Source organism: Crocodylus siamensis, chromosome 2, assembly GCF_052110815.1.
Source record: "Crocodylus siamensis isolate JL-2025a chromosome 2, ASM5211081v1, whole genome shotgun sequence".
Taxonomy (NCBI): Eukaryota; Metazoa; Chordata; order Crocodylia; family Crocodylidae; genus Crocodylus; species Crocodylus siamensis.
This window is the reverse complement of record NC_143396.1, coordinates 30,025,801-30,042,199: the sequence shown is the minus strand read 5'-3', so window position 1 is coordinate 30,042,199 and position 16,399 is coordinate 30,025,801. Positions and strand designations below refer to the sequence as shown.

Genomic DNA, 16,399 nt, shown 5'->3' with positions numbered 1-16,399 from the left:
CGATATGCACATGCACACACCTCCACTCCAGGAGCTTGAGGTCATGTCGGTAAGGCTGTGCTGAGGTGGGGATTAGCAGCAGGGAGCTTGGTGCTGCCAGCCATTCACTCTGCCCAGGTTCCAGCCGGGCCAGGGTCCAAATTCCTGTGGAGCCTGGCCCAGCACCTGCATGATCAGGGCAGGAGCCCAATTCCCGCAGTGGCCTAGCTGGGCTGGGCTGTGTAGGAGTTTGGCCCCTGCTCCATCTGGGATTTAGGAAGAGCGAGTGGCCAGTGGCACCAAGCTCCTGGACACTACCATCCAACAGCCCCCAACTCCTGCAGTGGCTGCTGTGTGTGCATGTGCTAAATCAGTAAAAAAAAATCTAAAATCACTCATAATGTCATACAGTCCTGAAAATGTCAATTGGTAAAAATCCAAATAAATGCTTAAAAGTAAACATTGATTTTACCCGTTGGAATTTAAAATAAATTCTGCCAAGTCTAGTCATACTGGAAGCTGACTCCAGATGGAAGTCTATCAGTAATGAGATGTGAAGTAGCTGTGATATAAATGGAAACGGGTGTTGGTGCAATCATGCAACCTTGGTTGACTCCAGTGAAGGGATCCATTTCCAAGCCATTACTTAAGATAGTTACTGTATTGTCATCATGGCAGTCTAATAATAGTAACAAATTTGGGCAGTCATCCAGATCTCTTCAGAGTGTTCCACAAGGTCTCTCTGTTGACTGAATCAAAGACCTGAGGTCGGTGAAGGCCATGTGAAGATCTTGGTGTAGCTCAGGGCACTTTCCCTGCAGCTGTCTAGCAACAAAGATTGCATCTATTTTACCTGAGTAGTCTGAAAAAACATTGGGACTCGGGTAGAATCTTCTCAGTGAGGAAAATGAAGGCAAAGATCTTCCCAGCTATGGACAAGGAATACAATACTGCAATAATTGCTGCTATCTGATGTCTCCTTTCTTGAGTGTGCTAATAATTCTGGCATCCCTCAAGTCGCTGGGAATCTTTTCATGTTTCCAGATTTTCATAAGAATCGGGTGTAGTTGGTGAGAGAGCTTTTTTCCACCTTTATAACTTTCACCTGGTATTCCATAAGAACCACATGCTTTGTTGTTCTTCATCTGCTTAATGGCTTTCAAAGCTTCTTGATAAATTAGGAAGGCTTAATGGGATGTGTTGTGGAATGGCTTTAGTGGTTTCATTTTCAACACTAGAATCCTGGTTCAGGAGCTCTTCAATGTGCTCCTTCCACTGTGTTGATGGCAGAGCTGTCTTAAAAGAGTGTTGTTCCAACTCTAGACCTCAGAAGGGATGGCTTCTTGTGTGCCAAGAATCATCTCATCTTTGGGAACAGATAAGAGGACTTGGTTGAGTTTAAAATAAAATTCTTTTGTTTTGTCATCTGCATTCGGTCAGGGCATATGCACCAATGACTTGCATGTATCTGCTGGTACTCTGTGACCCTCAAAGCTATTACTTTTTAATATATAAGTATAACTACTTCCTTTTCTACTCTCCATACTAATATGTCCCTAATTAGGCTACTCATAAAATCAGTGGATGTTAACAGATGCAAGCAACCTCATTTTTTAAAACATTCTCAGAGGTTTTTTCATTATTTCCTCCCAACAGTTGTAGTTCTGCTCTTAAGCACATTGGTCTAAAATAGTAGTCAGTCCTGATGCAGTAATAGGTTACCTAATATGAATGTATCAGCTCTTTGACTGCGGGGGTATTTTTATATAACACGTAGGCTGAACTGTATGTCAAAAAATAGCGGTCTTGAACTACTCGCATTTTTTATATGATTTAGGGACCTACCGAATTTGCGATTTCATGAATTCCGTGAAATCCACAAATTCTGCAGGGGCGGGGGAGGGACCTTACCAAGTGCTCACAAGGGCAGAGGGCTGCCAGCAAGATGGCTGCCACTCCTGCCCCTTGCCACTGATTGGCTGCAAGGGCTGTTTGTCACATGATCCTGCTGACCACCAGTCAGCGTTGAGAGGTAAAGCTGCATGACAACAGCCCTCACAGTCAATTAGCAGTCAGGGGTGAGGCCACCGGGGCCCCTTGGCCTATCAGAGGTATGGGCCTGCCATGCTCCACCTGCGAAATGACTGCCTATGAAATTGGGGCGCAGCTGCCAAGCATTAGGTGGTCCCTACAAATGATTGTGGCAGTACAGGCAGTCTTTATCCTGTTGTTTGAGCAGATACCTGTGCTAACTTTCAGTGACAATAACTACATCTTCTTTTTTTTTTTTTTTCTTTAAAGCAAAATCAACCTGCAATAGTTAAACGGAAAAGAGGACGGCCTCGTAAATACCCTCTTGAAACAGTACAGCCAGGTAGTGAATACTAGGGGAAACTTTGATGGAAAAACATGGCAATGTTAACAGTGACGTTCTGAGTTGTTTTCTATTCTTTCAGATGCAAATTTAAAAGTTGATAAAAGCATTGGGAATGTAAGTATCATATTTTATTTGGAAAAGCACATTTGTACTGACTGTTTGTTTAAAAATATATTTTCCTAGGTAACATTTTAGAGTCTGAGTGACCCTGTGCAGCGTGGAACAAAAACTAGTAAACTAGAAAATCTGGCTGTTTAAGCCTAAAAACAATGTCTGGAGAATCTTTCAATATAGTAATCAAATGGGTAAGAAACAAAGCATTCTAAACGCTAGGAACTGAACGACAGTGTCCAGCACCCTAATAATGCTATATTCAGTTCATCACACTAGATATAAATTCAAAGGTTGAGGCTACCATGACATAGATTTAAAGTGTGTGTATGCACACATGCGCTCTCAGAATTTACTGTGGTCTAATAATTAAACATGAAGTAAAGTGACCTGAGACCAGTTTTCTCTGCCAGCCTTCCTGACCCACTTGTTCCCAACAACATGCATGCTTCAAATGGAGCTTTAGACCCCTTAGTTTGGGCTTTCAACTTGAGTAATAATGACTTTTTTTCTTTTTTTTAAATTACTGTTGCTATAGCAGATTATAATTCCGCACAGCTTTTTTCCATCAAAAGTAAATACTGTATTGTGGTTGTGGTAATGTTGTGCATGTCCATTTTTAAAAGTCACGTGAAATTACAGCACTTTACATTCTTTTTTTTATGGCCTTAGATCAGTGGATTGCGGAGCCTCTTGCAGTTGATCTGAGGCTGTGGGGGGCTGAGCGCATGTGTGCATGTATGTGCACACCAGCCCAGCAGGTCAGTCCACCAGGGAGGGAAAGGGCAGGGGCCAGATCAAAGCCCCCGCAGTGAGGGACAGAGTGCAACAGAGGCAGAAACAGAGGTAAAGTGAGTAGGGTCCTGGCCGGGCAGGTGGTGGGAGGACCAAGCCCGGGCAGCTCAAGCAGGCAGCTGCCATTGTGGGCTCGCATTTATGCCCCAGTCCCTACTGCAGCTGGCTCGGGATCAGCCCCATGCCATGCGTGCCTGCTGCTGGGTGGGCAGGGGATGAGGCTCAGCTCAGTGGCAGGTGCACTTGGCATCGGGCCATTCCTGGGACAGCTACAATGGGGCTCGGGGCGCAAAGCCTAGTCCGCAATGGCAGCTGCCTCCACCAAGCACAGATGCAGGGCAGTGTTGGGGGACTGGGGCCTCTCTTCCCAGCAGCAGTGTTGGGCCAGGCTGTGCCCGAGCCAGGGGTGGCACTGGGAGCGGGGAGGGGGGCTGCAGGCACCCCAAAATTTGCCATAGCACCCCCAACCCCCCCCACCAAGTGCTGCTGCTACCCACCCCGAGTGCAGCCTGGTCCAATCTTCCTGCCGGAAGGAGCCTGCCTGCCTTCCCCCCCGAGGGCATAGGGGCCATGTGCCCAGGATCTGCATGGGGGAGGAAGGTAGGCTGGGGCTGAGGCTGGGGGAGCTGTGCCAGGCTCTTCCCAGCGCCAGGGGGCTGGACTACACTGCTCTTGGGGTATGCAATGGCATTGCTGGGAGCTGGGGTTGGGAGTGCTACAGCGAATTTTCAGGTGACTGCAGCCTCCTCTCCCTGTAGCCTTGCTCCCAGTGCCGCCATCACCGACTGGCCCAAGCACAGCCTGGCCCACCCTGCAGGCAGGTCTGGGGGCACATGCCCCCTATGCCCTCCAAGGCTGCATGCCCCTCCTCCCCATGCCCCCTAGACAAGCCACTTGCAGCTCTGTCCCATGCTCCACCCTGGCTAGTCAGGGCCTGCCCTCGCCCCAGCCTCACTCCCCCACCACTGGGTGTGAGGCCCCAGCGATGAGGGAGGGAGTGGGACACAGGCAAGAGCAGGAGCTTGGGGGAGTGTGGCACAAGCAGAGTCCTAGGGTGCACCCCCAGTTCACTTTTTCTCCCTCTTCTATGGGATGGCACACAATAGATCTTGGGTTGCTTTTTAATTCAACAAGTGAGCTACTTAAAAAGGTTGGAGACCCCACCTTAGACATTTATGTTCTTACATTGTCTTTGAATGAAGAGAGGGAGTTAGCCATGTTAGGATGAATTTAGGCTGAAGGCAGGGCAGGCTGGTACCTTTATAGACTAACTCATTCAGAGTGGCATGAGCTTTTGTGGTTACAACCTGTTTTTTCAGAAGCTAAGCAGTGGATTTTAGCCTACAAAAGCTGGCAGCGTAGTTGGTTTTCTAAAAACTGATTTAATATGGGTTGTTTTCAGTCCTGTATGCAATACTTTAATAACTTTGAGGGTATGAAATAAGTGTTAGCAAGTTAGGGTCTTATGTCTCGTGTTGTGTCAGAGTTTTCAGTAGTTTTACAAAGAGTTTAGGTTATGGATTGTGTTGGATGATCTGGATAGGAACGATCCTGCCTAAGGCAGGAGGGGTTAGACTAGATCAGAGTTTCTCAAACTCTGATCTGCGAGCTCCATTCAGGTAGTATGCAGAAAGGTTGTAGAACAGTCAAGAATATCTGTACTTGGCCCTGCAGTTGATTTATTTTTTCTGATGACAGAGATTAAGTGGCCTGCTGAGACCCTCAGCAATTTTCAACTGGTCTGCGGGGAAAAAAGTTTGAGAACCACTGGACTAGATGACCACTGGAGGTCCCTTTCAGCCCTACTTCTAAATTCATAGAAATCATAACAAGAAGATGTATTCTGTGTATCAGTCAGACTTTTTCGTTTCCAAATTTGGAAACTTGCTTTTATCTTAATATAACTTTTAATGCTTATGAACTCAACAGTAATGTTTTCTAGTTCTGTTTATTTTTATGAATGCATTTTATCTCTTGTTTTTAATTTTGGACACAGTCTCCAACTTCTGCACTTGAAGAAAACACTCCTCAAACAGGTAAGCAAACAAATCATTGTTTTATACAAGCAGAAGATGGGGAAGGGAAGGCAGGAAATTCATAAGAGCTTGCACTTCAGAATCTTTGGTGTCCTTCCTAAACTTTGCTTCTGAATTCAAATAATTTCCCCTCCATATAATATAAATAAAAGTACTGGAGAAGACATGGAGTCTACAGTGAAGTGAAAAAGGGGAAAAAACCCAACTTAGTAGAGCAGTACTGCTCTGAATTTTTAATGACCAATACATAACAAAACACATGACTGTGGAACATGCAAATTATAAGTGCTGGAGAGCAAAAGAGAGAGAGAAATTCACAAAAATAGTATACAATCAAATGAAAATGGCAAAATGGCCCTTGGTTTTTAGTGACATTTTGGAAATTTAATAAAATATTAAGTATGAAAACTTTCCCCTAGTTGAATTTTTCATAAAGTGTTTGTTAAGTGACTGTGGATTTATAGCTAAAACTCCTTAGCTTCAGCTAGTGGTTGTTACTGGAAAGTGCTTATTAATGAATTACCATATTTCCCTGAATCTAAGAGGATTTCAAAGTTGAAGATGACCCCCACCCAATTATTAGATTATAGACTTGGAAAACTTACATTTGTTTAAGTTTCTATGTCTTGATTGTAATTGTTGGAGGGTTGCCTTAAAGACACTCCATGTTGACTAATTTTTCCCTTATAAGTACTTAAAAATCGTGATATTAAAAATATTTTAACACTTTTATGCAAAACAGAACTGTAACAGTATTATTTAAAAATGTTTTGCTTGAAAAAGTTCATAGAAGGTCTAGAATTCCCTATATTACATTTCTATTAAAGTTTAAGAGGTGATTCTTTTTTCTTTTTTTAATAGATTTCATTTACTCCAAATTCAAGATTTTATTAAATCTACTGATTTTGTTTTTGTTTTTTTTTAATTTGTTGGCATTAAGTTGAAATACTACTTTAGTAATTAGTACTTTAGTAATACTTACTGATTTATCTATCTTCTCATAAGTTCCAGTAATTTGAATTGAGAGTGGTCCTTCTGTACACACGGTGTCATGCGTGAACAGAAACCTTGGCTTTCAGGCAGCAATTCTGAGGCAAAACAAAACAACACGAGAAGTTGTTTTTACCAGGAGCCCTTATTCTTTCCGTTATGGAGGATTTCAGTCTATGAAAAGCTTTCTTCAATTTATAGAGAAATTTTAAATATATTTCAAACTACTCTGGATATTTTTTTTCAAAGAATACAGTTTAAAACAGCCCCCTCTTACACCATTTGATTTCTGAAGGAACGTAAAGTTTAGATTTCATTTGTGCAGAGTTCTTACTTTGTTCCTTCTTTTTTTTTAGCCAAGGACTTGTCAATTCAGAAAGAAACTGCAAATGTAAGTGTAAGCTTGTTTACTGCAAGCTTGTAAGGAATATATAATGGAAAAAGGCTGCCTTCCATGAAAATGTCATCAGTCTAGTCTTGTTTGCTTTCATTTATTTCTCATAGGAGGAGGAAGCAGGTAAAACAGAGGTGATGGTGCGTCGAAGAGGAAGAAAGCCCAAACGTTCTCCAATTCCGGCAGAGGAAACTGGTAAGACCTGAAATGGTACTTCTCCTAACAGATCGAAAAGATTTCACTGCCTGGGTGTACATTAAATTGTAACAGGATCAACTTTACTGTATTTTTCATTCTTAGAGAAAATCATTGAGTTGCAGCAAATGTAAATGTTATGTAAATATGTGTAAATTGCTGTAATCTCATGTCAGAATTGGTACATCCCAGATGCTTTTATAAACCCACATGATTTCTCTATGAAATCTGGCTGTGAACTGCACAAGTAAACTATTGCGAATATGTTTGAGAGATTAAGTCAAACAAGTGTGAATTAGAAGTGTTGAAGCATGAAGGAAATGGAAAATTACTTATTCTACTCACAACTTCCATTTTTAATTCCTTTTCTAAACTAAGTGTCTATATCCTTTTGGAGGGCCTTTTCGGAAATTATAGCACATATGTACAATTTTGCATGGACAGAAACACTGGAGCCAGAAAGAAAACGTCGGAAGTCAGCATCTACTACTGAAGAAGAAACAAAAGATCAGGAGGAAGATGAAGATGAAGATGGTGATGAAGATGATGAAGCACATTCCGGAGCCACAACAAGATCAGCCACAAGACTAGAGGCTCAAAGGTAATATTTGTTAGCCAGTATAGTTGCTACCAGCTTTTTTTGACAAACACCCAATATTGACTAACTTTTCACTCTTAAGTACTTTAAAAACTCCTAGTATTAAAAATATTCTATCAATTATGAACAGTAACAGTATTACTAAAAACCAGGCTGTTCAGCAGGTTCACCTATAGCTAACAACTCAAGGTAATGGCTTTTGTTTCCTGCAATCAAACTCTTCAGGCCATCCCTCCATTCACCCTAAAAATTGGCATGTTTTCCAATATATAAAAATGAAACAGGGAAGGAGAATGATGGAATGAGAGCCTGTTTAACAGTATGTGGATGTTAAATAGCGTGTCAGAAGCTGACGTTTAAATATATTAATGTTTCTTGTAAAACTCCTCAGTCCTGGAAGATGGGTGTGGGGGTGTATGTGTGTTGGTAATTGTATGGGAGCTAAGCTTGTACCCCTCAAACATTGCACCTTGTGTTGTAGAACAGATCTGGTATCCTGTGAAGTTGTTGCATCTACAAGAAACTTGAAAGCTGGCTTTAATTAGATTTTTAAAATTATTATCATTGTATGAGTGGTTTCTTCTATGAAGCTGGAAACTGAGCTGTAGTTCCAGGGTATTTTTTGTTTGTTTTTCTATTATGCTATATTTTTTGTTCAGTAGTAGATGCATATTTCTCAATTTAATAGAGTGAGAGTACAGGATGTAAAAAAGCCACAATGTGTGCTGTATCCTTTCCAATATTGGAGTATTTAAAATATCTTCCATAAATAATTTCAAGTCCAACAGACTATTTCCATGAAATACAGATTCGGCCATCATAAATTCAGTATTCCATCTTCCTGAGGGCATGTAGGCACTAATCAGCAATTCATTTGTAATATGACTACATCCTACCTCTCTGATATGTCTTGGATTTGGATTTTTTTAATTGGGAATTGGCACTACCAGCGAGTTGTTTTGGACTAAACACATACTGTACTTGTCCTTAATGTTCAATAGCCATAGAAATACAGCTGCACAAGAATGAGAGTTCAAGTTTTTCTCTTGTCCAAATGACTGGTAAATTGAGAGAGAACCACAGGATCTCTTCATTCCAATATTGGGGAGTTGCGGTTAGGGTTCTTCGATACAGAATGCTGTCTTATTCTCCTGGGATCATTTGACTGTGATATGCAAGACTTATTTTACCCTTCAAAAATTCAGGACACCAGAGTTGACAGGAAGGCTGGTTTCAAGACTTTCTAGCTTAATGGCAGTGTAAGGGCAAATTTTCATTTGAAAAACCCTGCCAAAGCACTCCAGGTAGTTTTTCAAGCTGTTCCAAATGAAAGTTCCGTGATAACTCAGGGGTTCTTGACTCAACTGTCTGTAAAAATCCTGAAGATAGGAGGTCCTGTCCAAAATTGGAAAAGTCCTAATATTTTTTCCGAAAGAGCTCTGATTCAGACTACTGATATTCTTGAGCAAGCTTGAAAGGCTTCTTCCCCAAATCAGAGAGAGCTGAAACCTGATTTAGGTGTCCTGTTTTTTGGGTCTTTTTTTCCAAACTTCAGTGCCTATAAAGTGTGGACAATCTAGTAAGGAAGAAAGGGCTTCTAACTAAGGTCCAGTAGCATGCAGTCCTCTGTGGGAGGGCAGTATATCCCTTTTGTACCGAAAGAAAAAATGAGTCAGAGCCACAAGTCTCAACATTTAATTTCTCTCTCCTAAACATTGTTAAAGTGAATCTGTTAGGAACACAGCTGTGATCTGTAGTGCTTAAATAATTGTTTTTTTACTTTAGAGAGACGTCATTCCTTAGTGCTAAAGATTGCATTTGTACACATTCTCCGAGAGTTCAGTTTCCCTTCCTCTCATGGGCCTTACCCATCTTTGAAAAAGTATGTGATGGTAGATCTGATATGGCAGTCGGGATGCTGAAAAAGCATCCTCTTTGCAGCCAAATACATACCTCATTGGTTACACTTATGGTTATATTGAAACATAAAATTACCAAAGAATCCAGTTAAGGGAACTTTTGATTCAGCTTTATTGCCTTCAAGGATAGAATTGGAACCTTGGTGGACATTATTTTAAAGTTGTAGGAATTGCTATTAACATTCTGACTAGAAGAGGCAGCCTTTTTATCTTTAGTTGTGCTGACGTTCAAATCCTGTGTCTTCAGATTTAAGTCACTTCTTCAGTAAACCATAAAATTGATTTGCTAGAAACTTTTCTGTTGTACTGGTTATATTGAAGATAACATAAAGGCAGGATTCTGACGTATTTGGAGCAAACTAGACCTAACTGTTGCAACAGTCTTCTCATGCATTTTTTTGTGCACCCAGCTAAATTTGGTAATGTTAGCGTTTATATACATTATTTTTGTTTTAGGTCCAGACCGTCGTACTGGCAGCCTATGAGCCACATGCAACCCAGAGGGCTTAAATTGTAGTCCTCCCTGGGCGCCTACCTAGCCATAGCTCTCTCCCATTGCTCTGGCTACAGCAGCAGCTGGGAGTTCCGGGCTTCCATTCCCTCTGGCTTCCCCTTCCTGCCCCCGTCCCAAGGGGCAGAGCAGGGCCAGGGGTGTGGTGCAACACAGCACAGCCTGCAGTGCTGGGGGAACTCACAGCTCAGGGTGTCTGAGTGGCACGGTGCAGAAGGGGAGCTTGCAGTCAGTAAAGAAAGGATGAGTCTGGGTACCTAGGTTTATGTTGCAGCAGATGTGCCTGGGAGCAGTGGCACAGCAGAGAGGGGGCAGATAGTGCAAGGTGTACTGGGGAGGCAGGGGCCCAGTGGAGTGGGGGCAGGGGTTCATGGTGCTGCAAGTGGGAACCTGTGTGTGCAGCACATTGGGGTGGGGGTGGGGGCTAGCATCCCAGGGTCCATGGCCTCTAGCCCCCACTGATGTGGCTTCACATTGAAATTGGACATCCCTGCGCTAGTTAAAAAAAAAAAATCCAGCTTTTTATTGAATAGTAAAATGATCAACAATATTTTTATGGTTATTATCTTTTTCATGTTAAAAGCACGACATTTGCTTTAGAGTTTTTAAATACATTTGTATTGCCTCCAATTTTCCCTTATGACTCTACCATGTTGTTTAGTGACACTATTTATTCCATTGTCACACGTACTCTATACTCCTGTCCTCCCATGTTTTGTACGTATGCTGAAGATGACTTCATTAAAATCACTTTTTATGCTTTCAATTTTATTATAATGTTTCCTAATAACTTTGCAGAAAACAGCCTAGCAAGCCAACTACACGTGCAGCTTTTAAAGGCAACAGTCCAAGTCCAGTTTCTCCCAGCAAACACCAGAAGTTGGCAGCCAAAAAGAGGTCACCTAGTGATATAAAAGTTAGCAAATCTCCTCCATTGACACAGTAAGTATGAAAATTAAGCTATTTTATTATTTATTTTAGATATTAGGTTGAGCTTTCTTCTGTGCATGGAACCAACCCACTGTGTGAAAGCTGAAAGGCAATTTAGTTTTGCCCTTCCCTGCTTTTCTGATAGATCAAGAAAGGATGCAAAGGATTTTTTCTCTCTACATTTTTTTTCCTGTTTCTGTTTTCATATTTGAAATATTTGATCATAACTTGCTCTTGGGTGAATCTGAACAGTGGTGTTGCAAAGCTTTAATCTGCATTCAAATTCTTCCTGGGGAGAAAAGATTGCATTCTTAGAAGGGGCAAAGAGTGGCAACTGACATCACTGCTGAGGTGCTTCAAGATCATCTGATAGAAACAGGGAAGTAAGACTTGAGAATCCCCACATACTGAATTTTAAGAAAAGAAAGCAGTGGGAGAGGAGAATAGAAAAACATTTTTTCATTTTTACACGTGAAACCATTTTCAGAAATCATGAGAGTAATAAGGTGGGACATAATTGTTGGTGGTGTAGTTTAGCCACAGAAATACTCATCTTCCACAGAGGTCCATATTTGGCTAGTAGTCATAACTGGGCATTGAGCAACATCTGTCGCTTAAAAAAAACTTAAAGCAGCAATTGACTGCTGGAAATTGTATTTCAGTAGATGTTATTTGCTTACTGTCATGTGAAAGCCCAAGAGTTTGAGTTGTGGCCATGTGTTTAGGGCTGGATCATGGTTAGCTTGTGTGGGTTGGCAAATGGCAATGAGGGTATGAAGTACCTTCTCTTCTTTTCTTTTAGTACAAGAAATTCAAGCCCAGGTTTTTTTGCACACTTGAGTGGTTCCTATTTTGTACTCTGTTCTGGGAACAAATTACCCCCAAAAGAATGGAGAGGAGAGACCAACCCTACATTTGCTGTACTAACTAACACAACTGGCTTATTATTTCAGTACACTAAAGCGTGATCTATACGGGCAGAATTGTCCTATACACTTTGCAACTGAGGGAACATATTGTATAGTAATGACTTTTGTAACATCATGTTTCCCAGTCTGCCCTTGGATGGGACAGCTAGAGTTTACTCTGAGAACAAAACTAAACACAAAACTCCTTTGAAACTACAAAAATTCTGATCTTAGCCTAAACATTATTGTATTTTGTTTTGTTATTTAAGGTTAAAGATGCAGCCTACCAAGCGCAAAAGGGAAACCAGTCCAACAGTGGTACGCAGAAAAGGCCAACAGAAACCTGATGAAACACCACTTAAAAAAGCAAAGCGATAATCATTACCAGCCAATGCCATTCATGGAAAAATTGCAAGAAAAGAAAGAGATCTCTGCTTCTATTTTTATTTAAGCAAAGAGATTTGCATGTGCTTGTTTCAGAGCTCTAAGTTAATAGATGCAGAACTTTTTAAGTTACATTTTAAACAGCTTTATAAACTATTGTTTATACAGAATATTATGTACATTTATTTCAGATATAAAAATAAGTTTACTTTGTATCTGAATGAAAAACAAAGTAGTTATATATTTTAACACTGACTTGGAAAGTTGGGGTTTCCCAATGTGATGTGCTAATACAGATGCTTCCAACCCACCAGGCACCAAGGAGCCTACTAATATTCTTTGTAAATAAACTTGTAAAAATAGGTTGTATTTTACTCTGTGTATGAATCTAATCAATGATGAACATCTTATTTATTGTATGGAGAGGACTGGTCTGTAAACTTTTAGTATATACTGTAGGTTTTTTTTAATTATATATTTTAAAGCCTATGCAGCCATGAGTAGGAAGGAGCTTGTTTCAGGGCTGTCTAAAACCTGAAATTCTCTGAAATATGTTCAGACAGTTGGCAAAGTATTCTCTCGCATGTATTAAAGTAGATTAGTGTAATGAGGGGGACTCCTGTTCCATTCTGTTCACAGTTGTGACTGCATAAAATTTTAAAAATGTAATCTTTTTAGATTATATTCTCATCTGTGATTTTTACAGCCAACCTCAAAGAAGTAAATAGTTCTAGTTTAGGTTTACTTGGACTATTTCAGCCAAAACTGCTCTGAAGTAAACTGTTTTATTTACAACTTTAACAACTGTTCTTTCAGTGTTTGTCTTTTTCCATGAAGAGGGACCCATTGAAGTTAATGTCAGTTCTAGCAAGTATAGAGCTTCAGCATTTATGTTACATTTTATACACAGGTATTAAAAATAGAACCTGGTATTATTGCCAGAATCTTTTTTTAACATATTTAATGCCCTTAAGAGCAAATGTTCAAGTTAAGTTGTACATAAAGTTAAACTTTTTCTTATGATCAAATTTGTCTTGTAATGATGTGAGTTGCCAAATAATCTGAGATTATTTTAAGTGTTTTGTTCATATTATGTTTTATAATTAAAATCGGCATTCTGTGCTTTGAGGGTTTTTTTCTTTTGTTCTTTTTTTGACTTGTTGCAAGGCAGATACATCTGTCAGATATTATACTTTGTTTCTTACTGAGATTTTATATGAAAAATATAAAATGTTTCCCAAAACCTGAGTGGAGTATTTGTGGTATCTTTAACTTGAATTGTATTACCAAAAAAATTGCATTTACACATTCGCTTGCTTGGATTTAGTCACGTGAGTAATCAGTTCCTTTTCATCAACATCTACCACGTTACCCTGGCACTATATATGGGAGCATAAGAGCTTCTCGTATAAATGACAGACTCTTCAGTCCCCTGATGATGCTAATAGCCTTTCTCTGCAGCTGTTCCAATTTCTGTTCATAGGTCATGAACATGAATGACCAGATGTGTGCAGTGTTTCAGATGAGGCCTCATCTTTTATCATGGTACGCGTCTTGTATCATGGCATTAATATTTTCAATCTATGCTGGAAATACCTTGCTTGATCCATCCTGGGATCTCATTTTTCATAGCTGCATCAAGTTGGTGGCTTGTGGTCGTCCATTAATACACCCAGACCCTTATCTTTCTTGACCATTTCCAGGTGATGAACTTACAGTTTTGAGCAGAAATAGAACTTATTAGTTCCTAGAGGGTCCAGTTCCTCAATCATATTTGGGCACTAACAACAGATTCCAATACTACTCCAATAACCCTATTTTGCTACCTTTCTTCTGTGTGTTTTTTTACTCTAGGTTGTTTTTTCCTATTACGTTTACTAAAATTGGTAAAGATGATACTTCTAGAGGGCTTGCTCAAAACCCATGTCCTGAGATTCCAAAAGCAGTCTTCCAATGGGAACTGATTATATTAAAATTAAACTAGTTGAATCTTTTTCATAGCCTTATTTAGGGTCCAGTTCAACAAAGCATTTAAGCTTGTGCTGAAGTATCACATTTAATGAGGCTGACTGCAGGGCCATAATGCCCTAAAGGTTGACATACATGCTATGGCACAGCAGCAGAGCAAGGGTCCAAAGATCAGAATGCCCCATGGCAAGAGGAAAGAGGACTTCCCTATGGGTCAAATGCACTTGCCCCAAGTGCTGGTTTTTGGGTTTTTTGCATCACCACAGAAATCTACATCTTACTGTAAGTATATTTCCTAATAGTTTACAAATGACAATAGATTGTGCTTAGCCAGCTGGTTTTATAGAGATTTGGTATACTGAACCATAGGTAGGGTGCTGATGAACATGTCATACTTTCTGTAGTCTGAGAGACTTTCTACAACTTCTTCACTCCTATCATGCCAAGGGCTCCATGTTCCCCTAGTTCCATCTGCAGAACACAACAATCCTCCATTCCTTCCCTTGTGCTATTTTCCTCTGTTTGCTCTATGTTAGAGCCTCTAGGCCAAATCTAAAAAAAGAAATCTGGTACCTAAACCAGAATAAAAGTGGATTGTGGGTACTCGATAGGGGTGTGCAAAATGAGCCATATTTTATTTGGATTTGGCCCAAAATGGGGGGCAGCATTTTGATTCAGTGATTTGGATCACTGTCCCCATTGCGATTCGGCCAAATCTGAATCTGAAGATTCAGTGCTGATTTAGAGAATCAGTGATTCAGCCACAGGCACAGCTTTAAATGTTTTTTCTACATAAGGTACCAGGCACAGCTTGTGAATGCTGCAATGCCAGGGTGGATGAGTGTCCTACAGGCGTGTCCTTGTGAAATACTTCTAGTCCACTTTTGGGTTCACCGCCAAGCATGTGGGGGGCTCCCCTGTGACCCCAAGCTCAGCAATCGGCCACAGGGCAACCCCGGGTGCCCCCCAGAGCCAGGAGGTACCAGTTGCCAAGTTGGGGGGCGGAGGGAGCAGTGCATTTCCTGGTGGACATGGAAGTGGACTAGGAGTGTTTGTGGTCCACTTCTGGGTCTGCTGCTGAGCATGCTGGGGACTGCTGCCACACCCCTCCCCTCCCCCCCCCCCCCCCCGGCTCCTATGGGATGCTCCATCTGCCCCACCATCGCAGCATCCATGAGCTGCCTGGTACCTTGAGGTATGAAGAGAAAACATTTAAAGCTGTGTCTGTCTGAGTTGCCGAATGTTTCTGAATTTCTCCAAATCAATTCGGAGAGAGTAAAGGGTCTCCTGATTTGATTCACGTTCGGAGATTCCGCCACCGAATTGGGCTGAATCTCCAAATCGAATTGGGGACTGAAGCTTTACACAGCCCTAGTACTGAAGTCCAAAACTGTCGTCTAAGATTTATTCCACTCAGTAGATATTTCTCTGAACTAGAGGTGTGCGCATGGCACCTGCTTTGTTTGGAGTACTTAAGTGCTTAGCTGCTACTTAAGCCCCACTGGGCTCTAGGAACCAGGTTCGGTGGTCTCCGAGTAGCTGCCAGCAATTGTACTTAAGCTCCCAGCAACTCTGCTTTAAGCTCCCCTCACATGCTGCCAAGATCGGGCCCACCACAATCTGCATCTTTGGCTGCTTAATTTTTAACAGCCTCCTGAGGAGAAGGAAAAATTGCTGCCATTGTCCTTGTAACGTCATGTTCCAAGTACTTACCCAGGCAGTCGGAGATCTGGGTTGAATTAATTACCCCCTCGGCTTCAGGAGTTCAAGCCCATGTTTGCCACTTCCCAGAGGAGCACTCATGCTAAGTGGGGGATTTTGCTGCTGAAGCTGTGCCGCATGTAAAAAGGAATGAAGCTTAATGGATGTACTTGGTAGCCGTGTGGGTCTGAGACAAAAAGACATACAAAAAACTACACATCAAAGAGCTACTCAGCATCACTCACAAAGACGCTCTCATGGCCCCAGAGGGACAGCCTTCCACCTTCAGCTCCCTCTGTACAACAATGAAGTTTTTTTCCTACGTATGGGCACTTTTTACCATCTTGTCCCATCTACACTTTTCCCAGAGCCTGATGAAGGGACTTTGATCCCAAATTTTGCAGAAAAGGACAATTTTCTTGCCATTTTCCAGTTGATCTAATAAAAGGTATCATTCTGGAACCAAGAGTTCTAGTTTTTTGTATGTCTTGAAGCTTAATGGGGCTAGCAAGAAAGCACGCTCGGGAGGCTGACTGTCGCTCAGCGGGGGACGGAGGCTTCCAAGCACCAACTGCACCTAGAACTGGACAGCGCCCTGCCACT

At 41.4% G+C, this 16,399-nt stretch overlaps 1 protein-coding gene across 2 annotated transcripts in view; it reads left to right on the top strand.

Moving 5' to 3' along the window:
- The window catches only part of BOD1L1 (biorientation of chromosomes in cell division 1 like 1), a 59,227-nt gene extending 45,858 nt beyond the window's left edge, over positions 1-13,369 (top strand). For both annotated transcript variants that reach the window (XM_090035602.1, XM_090035601.1), the window contains exons 20-27: positions 2,281-2,353; positions 2,436-2,470; positions 5,259-5,298; positions 6,645-6,679; positions 6,793-6,877; positions 7,322-7,478; positions 10,704-10,847; positions 12,013-13,369. In XM_090035602.1, the coding sequence (XP_089891728.1) occupies positions 2,281-2,353; positions 2,436-2,470; positions 5,259-5,298; positions 6,645-6,679; positions 6,793-6,877; positions 7,322-7,478; positions 10,704-10,847; positions 12,013-12,121 (678 nt within the window). In that variant the 3' untranslated portion in view covers positions 12,122-13,369. The remainder of the gene's footprint in view (positions 1-2,280; positions 2,354-2,435; positions 2,471-5,258; positions 5,299-6,644; positions 6,680-6,792; positions 6,878-7,321; positions 7,479-10,703; positions 10,848-12,012) is intronic.
- The last annotated feature ends 3,030 nt before the right edge of the window (positions 13,370-16,399 follow it).